Genomic DNA, 19,241 nt, shown 5'->3' on the forward strand with positions numbered 1-19,241 from the left:
TTGCAGGAAAATGGCTTCACAGGCCAAACTGGACCCCCTTGTGGGACAAGATGTGTGAACATGCTGAAGGTCCCCGCTCCTGTAATAAGTACTGCTCCAAGTGTCCCTATTTTCCAGGGATAGTCCTGGATTTCTGAAGCCGTCCTGGTTTCTGATTTGATCCCAGAATGTCCCGCTTTTCCTTAGGATGTCCCTAATTTCATCGGAGAAATGTTGGTGGGTATGGTAGGATGTCCCTATTTTCTTTGGAGGGTATGGAGTCATGCAACCTCTGAACCAAGGAGATAGCTAACTATACCACCTTTAGAAGACATCTGAAGGCAGCCCTGTATAGGGAAGCTTTTTTAATGTTCAGTGTTTATGTTTTTATATATGTCGGAAGCTACCAAGAGTAGCTGGAGCAACCCAGTCAGATGGGCGGGGTATAAAGAATAAAATTATGATGATGATTAGGGAATAGGACGTCCCTAATTTCATTGCAGAAACGTTGGAGGGTATGGGTTATGCAACCTCCGAGCCAAGTAGATAAGTAACTATATAACATTTCCCTTTCCTGTGTATATTACAAATGAGACCATCAAAACATGATAAAAAGTAATCTATTTAGCACCAGTGATTTTTCCTAAGTCTCATTCTGTTACTGCAACTGCAGGCCTTTTTCCACAATGGAAGGTCTTAGAGCAAACTCTTATCTTTCTAAATTTTTGCGGCTATGCTCTCCTGCTGTTAGTTATAAAAAAAGAAGAAGAAGAAGCAGTGAAAAAGCATAGTACGCATTAATATTTTAGAGTAGCAGTTACCTTTCTGGCCTGATTTTCCAGACTGCTCACAAGAAAGCAACCACCAATATAATATTTATTTTATCTATTTCATAAAAGAACCCACATCCCGGATGCTGTGTGCTCTGATAAGTAATTTAAAGTAGAACCCCAAAACACAGAAAACACAATCCAGAAATCAACAACATTATAGATCAAAGAAGTTAACTCCTCTAATCCCTAGGAAAAGTTAACATTGAGCTTATGATCTATTGCTTTAGTACAGACAGGTGTACATTAGGTATAGCTCCCCCAAGGAGCAGTTTTTCCTCTAGTGAATTGCCCCCATGGTCCAAGTTCACCTTAGGGGGAAAGCTGTATTTGATGCATGTTGCTGAGGACCATTCAACCACAAAGGAGCAACATCTGAGTGGCTGTGGTCTGGGAACTTTGAAGTTGCTCACAGTCTCCTCATATCAAGGTTGAAGGGGAAAGAGTTCAGGCGTTTTCAATCTTGCACAGTTGGGAAAATGTGTTGTTGTGGCATGGCATTCCTGATGGGTTTGGCGATGGCAAAGAGCGCAAGAGAAGAAGAGGTTTAGCTGTGCGACTTGGCCTGAAACCACCTATTTGTATCCCTTAGTATGGTGTCAGATGAGCTGTGCCATGAGTTGGACAGCACAAATAAATGTGTTGTTGTTGTTTTAAAGAATGGGTCGGCAAACTGAGGCCCGTGGGTGGGCCGGATTAGGCCCAACTGCCTTCTAGATCCGGCCCGCAGACGGTCCAGGAATCTAGGCAGCCGGCATAGCGTGCGCGCACAATGGTTTCTGCAACTCAGCCAGTGTTGGGGGTCAAAAGTGAGGCGGGCAGCTGCTCGAGCCAAGCCCCTTCTCCGTCCGCCACGCGCACAGCAACCTTTTCTTCCGGGGGGGGTGGGGAAGAGGGGAAAGGAGCCACAGTTTGGATTTCCACCATGGAGCTGCCGGCGACTGACCTCAGGAAAAGCAGCTGCGGAGGCAGAGGCTCGGAGGCGCCTCGGGAGCGACGGCTGCCTGTGTCTGTGACGGCAGTGTTCCCCGCCAGAGCAAGCGGGGAGCGCCTGGGAGGCTGCACTCCAAAACAGTTCTGCGCTCTGCTGGGGAGGCCGTTCATTAGCTACACGGTGCATGGAAAGGCAAATAGCCACCGCCACCTTGTCTTCCCTCACGTGGGGAAAAGAACTTTTTGCTTGAGCGGCCTGACTTAGCGTGGCCAATGGCTTTTCCCTTCACTCACGCATGCGCACATGCTCTCCAGGGCTGACAGGAATGGCACACTTACCTCAGGGCCCCCCCCCCCCGCCTTACGAGAGAAATAATAACTTTCAACACGTAAAACGCAAAGTAAGAAGCGTGGGTGTATGAGGGAACACCCCCCCCCCCAAAAGTCACATTTGGGCAATGTTGGGATTAGTCCCAATATGGGTTTTTGCAAAAAAAAGTGGGTCATAATCATGGCGACATATAGTCCGGCCCCACACAAGGTCTGAGGGACAGTAGACCGGCCCCCTGCTGAAAAGGTTTGCTGACCCTTGTTTTAACGCATCATCTTGCCCAGGGTAAGCGGCATTGATCAAAGCCGGGACTTGGAAATAATTAGACGTGGTCACATTTTATCATGACATTGTTTTTAGAATGTGGTCATTCCAATAACAGTGTTTCTTTTGGTACAGAAAATAAAATAAAAAAGTAATTCAAAAATACTGTTACTGAGATAGAAACGTGACTGGGGTTGGGGGTCAGGGAGTGAGTCAAGCAAGTTACTCACATTCTGAAGGTTGGCTTCTACTGATTTCATATGGCCAGTGATTAATTCTTTGTCTCTGTTGAAGGAAAGAAAGAAAAAAAACAACTCGTAACAGACACTGGCTAGCATGTTTACAGTCACAATTAATGTCACATCCATTATTTGTTAGCTTTGTCAACAGCCTCAAGATTTGCTGTCCTTGGATAACTCTGATGCAAGTATAAAATTCTTGGCTTAGGTAGGCTATAAAGAGACTGCCACAGGCAACACTTTCTCTTCTTTTTCTTCAGCAGACTGAAGGTGAAGCATATGGTGTTTCCTGTAGAAAGCAGATTGAGTCTTTACAAGTCTTACAAGAGAGCAAGTCTTTACAAATTTCCACTGTGGGGGCCGATAACAGCTCCACCTACAATTCCATACTGGACAGCATTGGATAGCCTCTGAGTCTGTCTAGTATTTGCTAATGAGTTGCTATGGATGTTTCCTCAAATTCAGAATTTAATGCTTGTGGCTGAGGATCATCCGGATCCTAGTGTACCTAGAAATGTTGGGAATAGGGCATATCCTAAATATATTCCTCTTGGGTTTCAACAGCGTAAAGGAGTATGTCTTCAATTCCGTTAACAATCTGGTTAGCTGTTGAGTTATTCAGTTCAGTATTTACAAACCAAACAGTTCTTATAAAAGAACATGTACATGCAGATTTTTTCCTGACTGTTACAGTTTCATCACTATTTAGGTCAAAAGTTCCATTCTAAACAGAATGACTTCCTTACTAAGAACACCTGCCAAAATTGGCCTTGCATTCAGGTGTGCAATGGCCAACACAACGCTTATCCTTTGAATGCTACCACCACATTTCCCTTCTTTACACCCTAATTAGGGCAGAGTTTTGAGGTGACAGTGGTGGGTATGTGGAAAATGCCCCTGCTTGCCTTATCTTCCCTGCAAAGATCTCCCTCCTCATTTTCCAGTGGAGAATGAGAAGCCTGGCTTCACATACTGTTGTGTCCTGCCAAACTTCCTAGTTTTACCATACTGAGAGAAAAGCAATCAAACTCAGAATACCCTCCTTGGGCAGAATGGAATAATATATTCCTAATGTCATCTCATGCCTAGCTAGCTCCAATTCAGGTGTGTCAAGAAAGTTGAAATTTCCAAGCCATTTAGTTTGTCACTTTCGTGACCGTGGGTTGTGGTGAGATGGCAATGTTAGTCTTCATTGTTTGTGATGACATTCTTTGTAATTTCGTAATAATGTTGTATTTTTAATTGCTATAACCAATCCTTTGGCAGGTAATAAATTAAAATTGTTGTTGTAGTAGCAGTAATAGAACAGACTGATAAGTTTACTTTTGAAGCCTGGGAGAAAGGGGTTGAATGTCTGAAACGAAACAGCTAGGCTGATGCAGTTAATGTACGTTTTGTGAGGGTTTCCATCATGACAACTGCGAAATTATGTGGATTCTTTCATATAGGTCAATTTGATCAGAAAGCGTAAGCTGTGGTAGGTTATTTCTGCCCTTTTCGGCCCTTTGTTATACGGTGGTACCTCTAGATGTGAACGGGATCCGTTCCGGAGCCCCGTTCGCATCTAGAAGCAAACATAACCAGCGATGGCACGTCTGCACACACACGCGTCGCTTTTCGCCACTTCTGCGCATGCGCATGACATCATTTTGAGCATCTGCACATGCACCAGCGCCAAAACCTGGAAGTAACACGCTCTGTTACTTCTGGGTTGCCGTGGAGCGCAACTTGAACACGCTCATCCCAAAGCACATTCAACCTGAGGTATGACTGTAGTCCAATGATATGTCTGTGGGATTTTCAGAGTGAACTTTGCGATTTGTTAGGTCAGGGCAGTTCAAACTTTTCATACCAAGTGGGCCACAAGAGTACTTCGCCACGGGACCTGTGGGCCACACACTGCCTCGTTGCATGCAGGAGGGGAACAAAGCCAACCTTTGACCCCAACCCCAGCCTTGCGTTGCCTTCCCAAAGCCAGCTAAGCGAAGCGTCGGACTTTGGGAAGGAGGCACAAGGCTCTGGCAGGGTCCTAGAGCCCTCCCCCCGCCTCCTTCCCAAAGTTGGGAAATAACTAACTAGGCTTTGGGAAGGAGGAGGGAGGACTCTAGAACATGGCTGGAGCCCTCACGCCTCCTTCCCAAAGACCAGCGCCTCATTTAGCCGCAGAGGCGAAGCTAGCTGCTCCGGCACCCAGCGTGGCCTGTGGGGGTGGGGCTGACTGCCAGCGGGGGTGCGCTGCCGGCGGGGGACGTCCCATGGGGGTACGGCGGCAGCAAGCGTCCCAGGGGGGGTGCCACCTGCGGTGATGTCACCCCCCCTCAGGGATGACACCCAGGGCAGACCGCCTGCACCGCCCTCACCTTTCTCCACCTCTGCTTTGTCGGCTTTGGGAATGCAACTTCCTCAAAGGCTGAATTGATGGGTCAAATGTTGCCGAAGGCTGCTGAAAAAAGGCATTGAGGGCTGCCTGTGGGTTTCGAGACGTGTGTTCGATCACCCTGAGTTAAGAGGGTTCTGACTGAAGACAATAAATGCACAGCACTGCCTGCAGGGGGAAGACTGTGAGGTGACACAGAGGAACTGTCACTGAGGTGACAGAAGAAGAGGCTCAGAAGAGGCTGAGGTTGAGCCTGGACCCGACAGAAGTAGCGTCAGCTGCTAAAGGAAGCAGGCGGAAGTCAGAGTAGAGCTGAGGGTTGGGAGATCCTTGTGGCGGCGGGCGGCTGTTTAAGAAGAAGCCAAGACATCAGAGCTAAAATGGAGGAAGGATGGTCCTGAGAAGATCTGAAGGGAGAGAGAAATCCAGATTTGCCAGCGCACAGGTCTTTGCAAATGGCAACCATCAGCTGACACAAAGCATGGCCAATGTTCGTGCTTATGTGTTGCCACAGAGTTTTATAGACCAACACGTGCAAGTATTCTGATCTTCATTCGTGCAGATGCAATATACGCCTCGCTCTAGTCAGCCACGTATCGCCCTACGCCGGCTTTTCATATCAAGCCCTTTGCTCTTTCGCCAGGACCGCTTGCTGAATTCAAGTCTGCTAACCAGCGACGGTGGCTCGAGCGCTGTGCAACGGGAAAGAGAGGGGGGGGCATCACCACTTGTCCTAAAATCACACCCATCCTTGGGCTCCGCAATGATTGAAATGGGCCATTAGTATGTTGAACTAACTTTTCTTCCTTCAAGAGGATCTTTTGCTAAATTTCAAAGACAGGCAGCTGTACTTTTGTTTTCCAGCGCTGCATTATCCAAGGCTAAAACCCTTTGCATGAAAGTAAGAATTGATCTTTTGTCTGTTTCAAGTGATCTCCCCAAGGCCCCAGTGCTCACTTTGCTGCCATGCGGAGGGCACTCTCTGCATCGCGTATGCTCTCCTCCAGCCGACGCTTGTCCTGCTCCAGCTGGGTAAGATGTCTATTGAGCTGACGCAGAGATTGATCTTTTCTTCTCAGCTCCATCTTTGCCTCGGAGAGACTCTGGGAGCAGACAGAAAGCAGAGTTACTTGTCAGCTCCGATAATTAACTTCAATTTATGCCATAGGCTATTAAACAAAGAGGAATACAGACTGACTGTGAAATAGATTGAGGCTATTTTCTAATAAAAATAGTATCTATTTACCCTTCTTACAACATCCAGCGCGTTGAAAAATTTAACTGCATTACGGCAGCACACAAGAACACTCCCACCTGCCACAATCGCAGATACTACAGGTGCTATATAGATTTTTTTAAAAGTTATTTTATGCTTTCCTTACGGTATTTCAGATGAAGGGTTACCCGTGCAATTTAAAGTATATTTTAAAAAGAGAAACCCCAAAGCATCTGAATTTATGGAAGCGTTTTAATGGAAAACTGCTACTCAGGAGGGAAAGGAATAGAAATATAGATGAAACAGATGACATAAATATACATAGGAGCCAACTCCTAGAGGTCGAGAGGTCTTCGCCCCCCCCAATAAAATATTTGAGGGCCCCCCTCGCAGTTGATGGGCACTGCCGTTCAAATGGTGTGAGTTCGGTGCATCATGTGATCAATTATAAGGGGCGGGGCTTACCTCCCCACAATATTTTGTTCAAGCTGGCCACCCTGTAGATCTCTCTCTCTCGCGCTCTCTCTCTCTCTCTCTCTCTCTCTCACACACACACACACACACTATATATATATATATATAGAGGGAGAGAGAACCACCCACTCTGTAGTCCCTCAATTTGTTACAATACCATTCTGACAATTACAGTGGTACCTCAGGTTACATACGCTTCAGGTTACAGACTCTGCTAACCCAGAAATAGTGCTTCAGGTTAAGAACTTGGCTTCAGGATGAGAACAGAAATCGTGCTCCGGTGGCGCAGCGGCAGCAGGAGGCCCCATTAGCTAAAGTGGTGCTTCAGGTTAAGAACAGTTTCAGGTTAAGAACGGACCTCCGGAACAAATTAAGTATTTAACCCGAGGTACCACTGTATAACACACAAACATTCTGTAACTGAGTCATATGGCTTTTCTGATTTTCACATTTTACTGCAGTTTCCATCCCTTGAAGGCTTCCCCAGGATCTACTCTCTAACATAAAATGCTTCAAGTAGAAAATTAGTTTAGATTGATACATTCATGCACACAATTCCCCAAAGGACGAACAATTAGGCAACCTGCATGCAAACTACAATCAAGGCCTTTATTCTGTTTGCTGTAAGGTAACGTTTTCAAAGGATTCTGGATTTGCTAAGCCCAATTTTCAATTCACAGCTCAAGCTCTTCTTTTAATCTAACCTTCCCTATTGTTGAAAGATATTACAATTTGTAGAGCCTAGAGATATGCCAGGGCTATATTAGATTTTTTGTAGTCTCTGCATTTTGTTTATTTTTGTCTGTATTTAGAGTTTCTTACACAAAAATCTAATTCTAAAAATACGCCTTTTTATAAGAGTTTACCTTTCGGCTGTAATGCTTATTGCAAAAGGACTTAGCTGTACTGTAGCAGGACTAAATTCCTATATGCTACTTTGACAAATTAAAAAGTTATAACCTTCAAAATGGAGCCAGGAATTTTAAAATCTGCATAACGCTTTACATCTATTCTTAACATCTTCCATCTGAGGATTTGAAAGATCAAGCAGTAGAAGAATTTGGGGTATTGATTTCCAGGAAGGCTGAGCAAGCAAACTTAGCCTATGTCAATGGAAACTCAACTGTGGAACGGAAGCCCAAAGGACCTCTGCAGGGCAACCTCAGATTATATCAAACACCTGGGAAGCAGAGGGCCACTTCTAAGGTTGCTTTTGAAAGACGTGGGCACACACCTTGGGAGGATTCTGCAAATTCATGAAAACAATAACCATCACATACATATTGGAAACAGGGCTCGTGAACCCAAGAATTGCTCAGAGATTATTTCTCTTCAGGTACCAGTGCTCTGAAATGGTTATACATAGGATGATTGACAAGAGGGTCTCAAAGATCTTCAGATACAGATGTTCCTCTTGGGAGTGACTCAGAGAATGAATGCCGAGAAGAAATAAGAAATTGGGGTGGGGAGTCCAGTTCCTATTACAGTGGTACCTCGGGTTACATAAGCTTCAGGTTACATACGCTTCAGGTTACAGACTCCGCTAACCCAGAAATATTACCTTGGGTTAAGAACTTTGCTTCAGGATGAGAACAGAAATCGTGCTCCGGTGGTGCAACGGCAGCAGGAGGCCCCATTAGCTAAAGTGGTGCTTCAGGTTAAGAACAGATTCAGGTTAAGACCTCCGGAACGAATTAAGTACTTAACCCGAGGTACCACTGTACTGCATTTTAACTAGCATTTAATTGCAAAATGTACATTTGAAGTCTGCAAGACAGTGACAATACAGCTGAAGGAGAAAATATAGTTATCTTGTAACAACAGTGTTCTAGGATGAATGTGCCTATTGCCACGTATACTTTCTTTATCAAATGGGCATGCCACATCCATGCAAAATTCAGTTGATCGAATTTAGAAGGGTTGGTGGGAGGGAGATTGCATTACTCAAGAATTTCCCCTTTCCCTTTTTTTTTTTTTTTTAAAAATCATATGGAAGATAAATTCATTGCTTCAAAAGCCTTTTTGATACTGCAGGAAGAATAATAGTCCTTTTTTTCTTTTTTAAGAAAAACAAACAGCACCAAATATTTCTCCGACAGAAATATGAGACTACAAAACAAGACACATTCTGTACATTATAAATCTGAACTTAACTCTATTTTATTCTTATACAGAATGTGCTATTCCTTGCATGAAGGTCTTTTGCCTTCCTACACCCAAGTGCAGGGCAATGGGTGGCGGGGACTTCAGAGTTTAACTTTAGACCATCACTCCCTTAATGTCTTTTTAATGTTGAGATTCCACACTGAGAGGCTTAGATATTCTTACAACATTGATGGCGTTAGGTAGGCCTTCATTCTTCTTCTTCTTCTTCTTCTTCTTCTTCTTCTTCTTCTTCTTCTTCTTCTTCTTCTAGAGGTCTTTTGCCCATGAAAAGTTGCAGCTAGCTATGGGCATGATTGAGAGGGGACTGCTGTTGGTGGGTAAAAAGTAAAGGGTAAAGAGACCCCTGACCATTAGGTCCAGTCGTGGCCGACTCTGGGGTTGCGGCACTCATCTCGCTTTATTGGCCAAGGGAGCCGGCATACAGCTTCCGCGTCATGTGGCCATCATGACTAAGCCACTTCTGGCAAAACAAAGCAGCGCATGGAAATGCCGTTTACCTTCCCGCCGGAGCGGTACCTATTTATCTACTTGCACTTGGACGTGCTTTCGAACTGCTAGGTTGGCAGGAGCAGGGACTGAGCAATGGGAGCTCACCCCGTCGCGGGGATTCGAACCGCAGAACTTCTGATTGGCAAGTCCTAGGCTCTGTGGTTTAACCCACAGCACCACCCGTGTCCCTCACTGTTGGTGGGTAGCAGTAGACTAAAAACCTCCTTCTGCCTGCAGAAGATAGACACAGGCTTCTCTAGACTGCAACTATTTGTTTTTTAAAAATAATAATAATTATACCCTGCTTTTTACTTCAGCCGGGCTTCAGAGTTGCTTGCCAATAATAAAAACATATAATATACAGAACTGCACCATAGGGTGCAATCCATTTGAGATTAAATATGTTTTAAACCAACCTGTTTAAGTGGGCTTCATGTGTGCTTTAAATGTTCTGACATCGCACTCAGTAAGCAAGGCAAAGAAGGTGCTACTTCCATTTAGCATCACAGTGTGAACTATATGTGATATTGGCACACAGGCAAACACAATGAATTAATGAGTGCAGCTAAGTCATCGTTTCAAGCATTCAGTTCGCAGGCAACAGGGCGCAACTTTATACGCTGGCAAAATAAAAAGAGGCTAGACCATTTCTCTTCTTCCACTTTTCCTAACAAAATAATTTACCCGCTTTTCCGCCTAGAAACACTTACTCAACGGAATTAAAACTACACCGAGTTATTTCCTATTTACAGCCAAAAAAAAAGCTGGCCGTTACATCCTAACTGGCAAGCTCTGTTGGTTACTTGCCCTCCCAACATGAACTGCAAACCACGATCAAACTGTGGTTTGCAATTCTGGTTTGGAGAACAAGCACAAACCATAGGGAACGCGTGAGCCTTAGGCTCACTCATGTAACACCAAACCATGGTTTAGTATTTCATGAAAACCAGTTCAGAAGGGTTTGCATTTCTGAAGAGCTCCTGAAGTAACCATCAAAATGATTCCTTACTACCATTGCACCCAATTTTTACAATAAAAAAATTCCACCTTTCTTTTTTTGCCTCGGATAAAACCACAGCAGGTGGAATTTTAGCAAATTTTTGAGGTTCCGGGGGCTCCCGTTTCTTTTTTTAAGGATGCTAAATCTGCTTTGAATCCCTCCCACCAAGTTGTTCAAAGACATTAGAGGGGAAATCTGAAAGCAGCAAAAGTTTACGTGACCTGGAGAGGTGAAGAATAATTTGCAGGCATGAAATGATGACTATCCTGGACACTTTCAGGAGGAAGTCTCACCTCTGCTTTTTAAACCTGGCCTTTGCAGGTTAAAGATAAACCTCAAAAATGGCTGGAATCACTAAACCTCCAAAATGGTTGGAATCACTTAACCTCAAAAATGGTTGAGCCATAGTCCGGAGCGCTTTAAAGTAATATATTTTCGGTTGCTAAGCCTTCCCCCTCCGCCGCCCCCCACTCCCCATTTCTTCAGATTGATCTAATTAAACCCCCCAATAAACTTTATGGGCTCTAATATTTCTAGCTGAACGACGGAAACCAAGAGGGTGTGCCTCAAGGCAACAAGGCGGCCATGATAAGCAGCGGGCTAGCCACTAATTTCTCAACCAGGGTAGAGATTGTGAAAAGCGCGATGTTCTGATATCCAAGAAACTGTTCAGGGGAGAATAGGATAAATCAAGTTTAATAACTCTGGTCCTAATTGTTCCCCCAATGCTCAACTCTAATTACTTGGAGAACTCTCCTGACTGTCACCTGATATTAAGTTGTTGGAGGCTGAGTGTGGAACGGCGAGATAATCAATAAACATTTAGAGGGGAGAAGAATGAAGATTCCCCGTTAAGCAGTGGGAAGCGGCGGCACCCAAAGCCCTTCTGCTCATGAGAAAGCCTATGGGAGACGCGCCGTGATTGCAAAGCAATAATCCAAAGCCCTGTTTTCGGGCCTGGAGGCAGGAGTACGTCTGAGGGAAAAAGGTTAACACGGTCACCCTAATTACAGCCCACTTTCACATGCTTCATATATAAGCGAAGACAAGCCAATTAGGTAGAGAGGAAGATAAGAGAAGTTTTATTTGTATACTAATTAAACCCCTGATGAAATTAAAGGAAAAACATACAGCTCTGTAATTGTGTCTGAGAAAGGTCACTTCAGGTTCAGTTATCAGAAAAGCACAGCCTTGAGATATTTCACTTAATCCACAATACAGCCCCTTTCTCTTCTCTTTTTTTTGCTCCCTGGGCCTTAATATTTACAGAAATAGGAAAATTTCAAAGCCCGATAGCGCATTTATCTTGGAAGCATTGTCGTAGACAAATTTGAACCGCTGGAAAGTTGAAGTTGGATAAGAGAGAGCAGGACAACAACAAAAACACAAAACGCCCACCTACTGCCTGCCTATAGCATTGTGCAGACACAGAGAGTGTTCGTTTGGAAATGCAAAGAGCCTTAAGACACATTATATTTAACACATTATATTGTTAAAGACAAAATAGCCAAGCATATAAATGAGTGAGTCTTGCTGAACCAGAGCCAGGTTCAAAGTGCATTTCAATGCCACCCCAGCTCAGCTTCAGATAACGTTAGCCACATTTCGCTTTCGCTGTATTAGCTGGCAAAATGTTTTAAAATTAAAATAATACTAATATCAAACTTGGCAATAGTGCAATGCTATCCTGCGCTCCAATTATCCCTTGGAAGTGAGAGACAAGCTTAGGAAGGAAGAGCTGGGAGGTGCATTTTTTTATAAAGGAGATTTCACAAACAGAATTTCTTCTGAATTTTTTTGCAAAAACTCACTTCCCGCTACAATTATAACAAGATCCTGTTTACAGTGAATTTGTCCCAGGAGTCAGGTGACTCATGACGTGAATATTAAGTGAAAATACTAAGCAAGAATCCTGCCTATAGAGAAAACTGACTTTATTAAGTTTACCACAGTGGAAGCTTTTGTTCTAGAATACGGACTCAAGCCCTGGATTCACCTTTTCCTGCTAAGCCATCTTTAAATTCCGTCCTCCTGGGGCAACCAAAGGCTATCTTTTCGCGATGGAATTTAATCGATGTGCCCCCAAAATTGGAACTCTTAACATTTGAAAATTGACAGGTCGTCTTCTGTCATATGATGCAGAAACATCATGAGGTACCTCCATGCATTACAGTGTTGTCAGAGATCTGTCAGAAATAACATGTGCAAGTTCTCTAAAGTTGGTGTTTTTATTTTTACTTTTAAAAATAAATTTGGCTTGCCAATGTTCCACAGAAGACAGGGAAGACAGGAGATAGCAGACAATAGTGAAAATGTTTTTTTAAAAAAATATGATCACCCACTGCAATGATCATACACTGCAATATGATTTTAAAATTGTATCAAATATATTTTAATACTTATAAACACCTTAACAAAGAAATCTACGGGGGGGCATTTAAATCTAAAGTAAACCACTAGCATATCTGACCTGAAAATATTATTAAGCAAATATAACCTGGCTAACCACTGATAATAACACAGAAATTACATATATGGAAATACTTTACAGAAACACTATTCCATGCTATATCTATCTATCTATCTATCTATCTATCTATCTATCTATCTATCTATCTATCTGATTTTAATCAATATAACTTTGAAAGCTAAACTAAAAGTTCAGAATACTGAAATATTGTGCATATTTAGAACATTGCGTTGAGAAGAAGAGGAGTTTGGATTTGATATCCCGCTTTATCACTACCCGAAGGAGTCTCAAAGCGGCTAACATTCTCCTTTCCCTTCCTCCCCCACAACAACACTCTGTGAGGTGAGTGAGGCTGAGAGACTTCAGAGAAGTGTGACTAGCCCAAGGTCACCCAGCAGCTGCATGTGGAGGAGCGGGGAAGCGAACCCGGTTCACCAGATTACGAGTCTACCTCTCTTAACCACTACACCACACTGGCGTATAGGTGCACAAGTCATATAATGAAAGCATCATGGCTTGCAATCAGAGAACTGCAAGTGGAAGAGGACCTTCCAAGTACCTCTCCTCCACCCATAACTCCCTAGACCCTCATGGGTCTCTGTAAGGTTGCAGGACTCTCCTGAATAGGATGAGCTAGGGCAAGCATGTCCAACCGGTCGATCGCGATCTACCGGTCAATCGCGGGGTGTCCCTGGTCGATCGCGTGCTCCTGATTGACCCCCCCCCACAGAAAAAGCTCAACATCATCCTCCTCCTCCACAAAAAAGTTCAACAACTTTGGTCAATCCAACGGGTAGATCACTGACAGTTTTTTTAATATAGCGGGAGTAATTTCGTTGTCCCTGAGAGGGGGCAATGACAATAAAGATATTATTATTATTATTATTACTATTATTATTAGATCGCAGTCTCTTGGGCCTGCCTGGGCTAGGGCATGGAAGAAGACTGCTGGGGAAGGCAAGATCTGGCAAAATCGGGCACCCAGGGTGACTTCACGTGATTTTGAAGGATTCTCCTCTTTCTGCTGCAGCCCCCCACTCTCACACTGTTCAGAAGAGCAACCCAACCCTCCAGAGAAGCTTTTCAGAGACACAGGAACGCGGACAGGAAAATCCCGTTCTGCAAACTTCGTTTGACTTGTGGTTCTCAGGATCCAAGCCAACAGGTAACAAGGAACATCACGATGTATGAAGCCGTGAACCAGCCAATAAGATCTACTGTTTTGGAGACACAGTAGTAGCATGCTCAGATTTTGTAAACACCGTGATTAATGCAAACACAAGATTTATCTGTGATAATGTGCAGTGGTGGGTTGGGCAAAGAGTAGCGGAAAGGAGGAAATGAAGTGCGCAGTCCTACAAGGTCCTCCCTTTAACCATGGTAGTCTGTTTAAGTGAGCAAGGGCAAACAGAATTAGCACAGAGTTCATACTACTAAGATATCCAATCTCATTTCTATTTGAGTGGCTATTTTGGTATGAATTCTATGGAAAGAAAGAAAAAGATGAAAGCTTTGCACAAAAGGAAAAGGAGATCATGGGAAAAGTTGGTTAAGGTTAATAAAGACGCCCACAGGGCAAGTCCTATAAGCGTAACTCTCTAGTTTAAAATAACAACAAAAACTGCTAGGTATAAGGGACTTGGATATCAGAAGGTATCAGAAGCCAGAGAAAAGTCCCATGCATTGATATTCAAGCTGCTCAGAAAAATAGGGTTTAGAACATTAAGAAAAAAATTCCGCACAACTTTATAGGTCTATCGATTCCCTCTGCACGTCTCAAGGTAATATAGTTACTTTGTAGTTGATTCAATGCTCTAACAAAGATCTCTCAGGAAAGTGGATTTAACAAGAGCCTTCTTGTATTTTTGAACAAAATCTTAAAGGTACATAAAAGCTTTAAACTAACCGGGATAAGTGGTCTGCGTGCACGTCTGTTTAACACCTTTGCATTTAACTCGTGAAATAATCCCATTCCCCAACCCCCTCAAACGTACAAGTCAATAAATCTTTCCCACTGCAGTCTAAATTCCAAGGTCATGGAAAGAAGTGTTTATTAGTATAATTACAAAAAAAGCAATAATACCATTAAGCCTTCCGCGGCAGATTTAAGAAGAAGAAAAAACAACCCATTAGAAGCAGAAAATAAATAATAAAAAAAGGGGTTGGTAGGGGCATTCCCTCAACAAAGCTACAGAAGGCAAACCAAACATCAATTTTCATTAGTTGTTGTTATTTTTGTTGTTGTTGTTTGTAAATATATCTCCTTATTTAACCATCTTAAGGGCAGGCGCTGTTGCAAATTAAGGCCAACACAATGGTTGCATTTGCAGGTAGTGCTAAGCCAGGGGTTGGCAAACTAAGGGCTGCGGGCCGGATCAGGCCCAATTGCCTTCAGGATCCGGCCTGTGGATCGGCGTGGGGATTCTGCTCGTTTGGGCTGTGCCATCCCCCCCCCCGCGCGCCATTCCATTCCCCCCCCACACACACCATGGCGGCGCCTCCTCCTGGCTTCTCCCCGCCCTGCCTAGAGGAGGAAGGGGGCTGGGCTGAACTGTCCGAGCGCCATTTTAAGCAACCCCTCTCTGGAGCCAGCCCTTTCGCGCCGCTCATCTTCCCTCCACCATCACCACCCTGGTGCTCCTGGGGGCCAGAGAGCGGAGCGAACGAGCTCCCTTTGCCTACCCACGAGAAGCAGGAGCAGCAGTGGTGGTGGCAGCCCAAGGGAAGGTAAGCACAGTGACTGAGGGTGGGACTACTTGCCCCCTTGCCTCTTCTTCCAGCTCCCCCCAGTGCTGCTTCTCCGGCCCTCCACAAGGCCTGAGGGACAGTGGACTGGCCCGCCGCTTAAAAAAATTTCCGACCTCTGTGCTAAGCCAAATCGTGGCCTAGGACCAACATGGCTGTTCCCAGGGAGATCACAGCTGCTTTGCTCCTATCAGGTTCTTTTAGTTCAGCACAACGTGACACCTAAACGAAGGTTTGGCTTAACGAAACCTTCTGAACCGGGGATTGTGGTTAAGCTCTCTACTCCACAACCATGATCTGCACTCAAAGATTCGTACTCAAGGATACAGAGTGCACCAATCTATCCCAGTTTTCTGGCGGAATATGCTCTCCATAGTCTCCAGCAGCCATCTCTCCTACTGTCCAAAAACGACCGTGATGGCCAGGGACTCGGGCTCGGGCTTGGAGCCAGAGGAGTCTCAATCCACACCAGATCCTCTGCCTCAGGCGGCAGCTGAACCAAGTCTGGGGCCTGATTCTGAAGAGCCCCAGTCTGCATAGGTTCCCCTGCAACAAGCACCAGCTGGACTGAGTCAGGGGCCTGAGCCTGCCCTGGCTCCAGATGCAGGGATTACCTCGTTGCCTTCAGCTGGGCCATCACTTACAGCTGGTTGGGTCAGGGGAGGCTGAGGAGGCCCCTGGGTCTAGTAACCCATCGATGTCTCCCGAGCTGCAGAGACTAAGGTCTGAGAGAAGGAGAAACCCAAGTACTCACAGGAGGAGTGCTCGCCTTCGGGTGAGACAGGGAGGTGAGTCGCCGGGGGATCAGGACCGGCTGTTACCCCGACAGAGATAAAAGGCTGCTGGACCCCGCCCCAGGTTGTGGGAGCAACATTGCTGTTTGACCGAACCTGCCTGTGATCCTGTGCCTGACCTTGCCTGGTTTGCTGCCTCGTGTCCTGCCTTGGCCCTGCCAGACTGCCTCCTCGCGGAACCCTTGGATTCGGGACCAGACCTGGACCGTGTTACTCGGGTTACCCCCAGGCCCAGCACAACGACCCAACTTTACAATTCTATGAAACTGATACATAAATAAAGAATCTTTAAAAGGGTATCTATGAAAATCTCTTATCCTGGCATCAAATAGGGACCGGTACTCCTATATTTGTTAGCCAGTTTCTGGAACCCCTGAGAAATTAAAGCTAAAATCTTTGCCGTGGCTTTTTGGCGGTGACTCCAGGTTGTGGAATGGCCTTTGAGGTGTATGTTTTACAATGACAGTAGTACCTTGGTTCTCAAACGAAATATGTTCCGGAAGCCTATTTGGCTTCCAAACAACTGAGGCGCAGCTTCCCATTGGTTGCAAGAGCTTCTCGCAGTCAGCGGAAGCTGCGTCGCACGTTCAAGTTCCGAAAAACATTTGAAAACAGAAGCATTTACTTCCAGGTTTTCAGCATTTGAGAACTGAAACGTACAACAATTGAGGAGTTTGGGAACCGAGGTTCCACTGTACATGTTTTAAATATGGTAATTCAGTGCCCCACCCTGGGACCATTTGGTGAAAGGCAGAGTAGAAGTAGAAAGAAAGAAACAATAAATGAAATCTCTGCAAACGTTTGGAGGAGGAATACCAGAACCTTTGATTGACTAATGAAAAAAGAAAAGAATTAGGAGCTATAATTGAAATCTAATACAGTGGTACCTCAGGTTACATACGCTTCAGGTTACATACACTTCAGGTTACATATGCTTCAGGTTACAGACACCGCTAACCCAGAAATAGTACCTCGGGTTAAGAACTTTGCTTCAGGATGAGAACAGAAATTGCGTGGTGGCAGCAAGAGGCCCCATTAGCTAAAGTGGTGCTTCAGGTTAAGAACAGTTTCAGGTTAAGAACAGACCTCCAGAACGAATTAAGTACTTAACCTGAGGTACCACTGTATGTGTATTTAAGATACCATTTGATATTTGTTTACATGAAGCAGACGACGTTGTAAAATACATACGGTTATATCGCACACTGTCTCATGTGCCCTTGAGCTAAAAATAAAGTACTTATGGATTTGCACACAATGTACTACACTCCTCTAAAAAATGAAGAAGGGGAAATGAGAGGACTAAGAGAACTTTCTACATTTTAAAAATCGATCCAAGACCAGAATCCAACCTTTCGGCATGCTATGAGAATAATACATTCCAACAAGGCATCGTGCACATGGATTCACAGGCATGTTTCCAGCAGTCATTCCTGGGATATCAATTATGTCAAAAGTGTCCCTGAGATGCAACTTTGTGAAAGGTGTTCCAATTGATAAAGAAGAGCAATACTTTCCTAGAATTGTTGCGCAGCAGGAAACAAACAGGGTTGTGGCACATGGGTTAGCGACTGTCCCAGGTTTTTCAAATCAACATTCTAAAGAGTTTGCCCAGGCACTATAAACACATAAAAGGATGCATCTTTTTCTCCATTCTCTTGTAGATATGCAAAACAGATAATTATCAAAAAATGTTTGTTAAAAGGCATTGTCACTTTGAATGTGAACTAATAGTTTTTTTATGAATGAAAAAAATCAAAGTGTTCCAGGAATTATTGTGTTACTGAAGGAAGCGCAGGTGTAAATTCCAGTTTAAAATCCAGCCTCTATAAATTATTTAGTCGCTGAGAATATACATAATACAAAACTTTTTAAACAACTAAAGCCTTTAAGTAATTAATGAATTATGAAATTTAGTCTCCAAACAATTCAGAAGGGATCTCTCTCTCTCTAGCTTGCTTTAACATGATAAATTTGATTAACAGTTTACTATTAACTTGTACACTAATGAATAATCAGCTACATTATGTTCTTTAATGAACAACAGCTTTTAATTTAATAGATACAGTGTTTGGAATTGCTCCTTCTTGCCAAAGTGACAACACGATTTCTGGCAAACATCACCATCCCTTTGAGTATTCTAAATCTAGCCGGTTTCTCTGGGGGGAAAAGGAAAGGAAACACTCGTGGGAGTCGATGAATGAGAGCTTCAGATTCATTTTCTGAATTTACACCAAACATATTCACAGTTATTCTACTTGAGTATTAGCCTTTTCATCAAACCTCTTTGAAAGCATACCAAAAAAATATGTTATCACGTTAGAACACAATAATCGGCATTATCACACCTGCCAAGTCTCAAACGCCCTTGGTGACAGATTGAGTATTCTTAAAATTATGCAGCCTTCCTAGCAAATAAATCTAGCATATAAAAAATTCCAGGCTGCATTACTTTTAAGGTTGTGCTGTGCGCTACTTCGATGCTCACAGCACCTGTTAATTCTTTAACTGGGTAGTGCTAAGTAGAACATTACATGTTATGGAGTAAGGCGGTCGTGGCTGAGCATCTGATCTGCTTGTAGAACGTCCCAGGTCCAACTCCCAACTTTTATGCAGGGCTGAAACAGACCCAGTTTTGAAATCCTAGAAGGCTGCTATGACTTAGTGTGGACAGCGCTGAGCAAGATGGACCAGAGGTCTAACTCGGCTCCCTACGTTCCATGCACGCAACTCACAAGTGTTAAAACTGCACCCCAATCCCCAAAAGCCATATTGAGCCACTAAAAGCCTGCTCATACATGAGACGTTATGGGAAACAGTGGCTGTTCACTGGGGGAACAGTACAGTGGTACCTTGGTTCTCAAACTTAATCCATTCCGGAAGTCTGTTCCAAAACCAAAGCGTTCCAAAACCAAGGCGCACTTTCCCATAGAA

General features: G+C 44.2%; 1 protein-coding gene across 4 annotated transcripts in view; it reads right to left on the reverse strand.

Annotated features, from left to right (window-relative positions):
* Positions 1 to 19,241, reverse strand: part of CCDC171 (coiled-coil domain containing 171) — a 203,550-nt gene that overhangs the window by 82,180 nt on the left and 102,129 nt on the right. For all 4 annotated transcript variants that reach the window (XM_083592876.1, XM_083592874.1, XM_083592875.1 and 1 more), the window contains 2 exons: positions 5,911 to 6,056; positions 2,568 to 2,622 (listed from right to left, as the gene is read on the reverse strand). In XM_083592876.1, the coding sequence (XP_083449002.1) occupies positions 2,568 to 2,622; positions 5,911 to 6,056 (201 nt within the window). The remainder of the gene's footprint in view (positions 1 to 2,567; positions 2,623 to 5,910; positions 6,057 to 19,241) is intronic.

Source organism: Podarcis filfolensis (genome assembly GCF_964270895.1).
Source record: "Podarcis filfolensis genome assembly, chromosome: 17".
Taxonomy (NCBI): Eukaryota; Metazoa; Chordata; class Lepidosauria; order Squamata; family Lacertidae; genus Podarcis; species Podarcis filfolensis.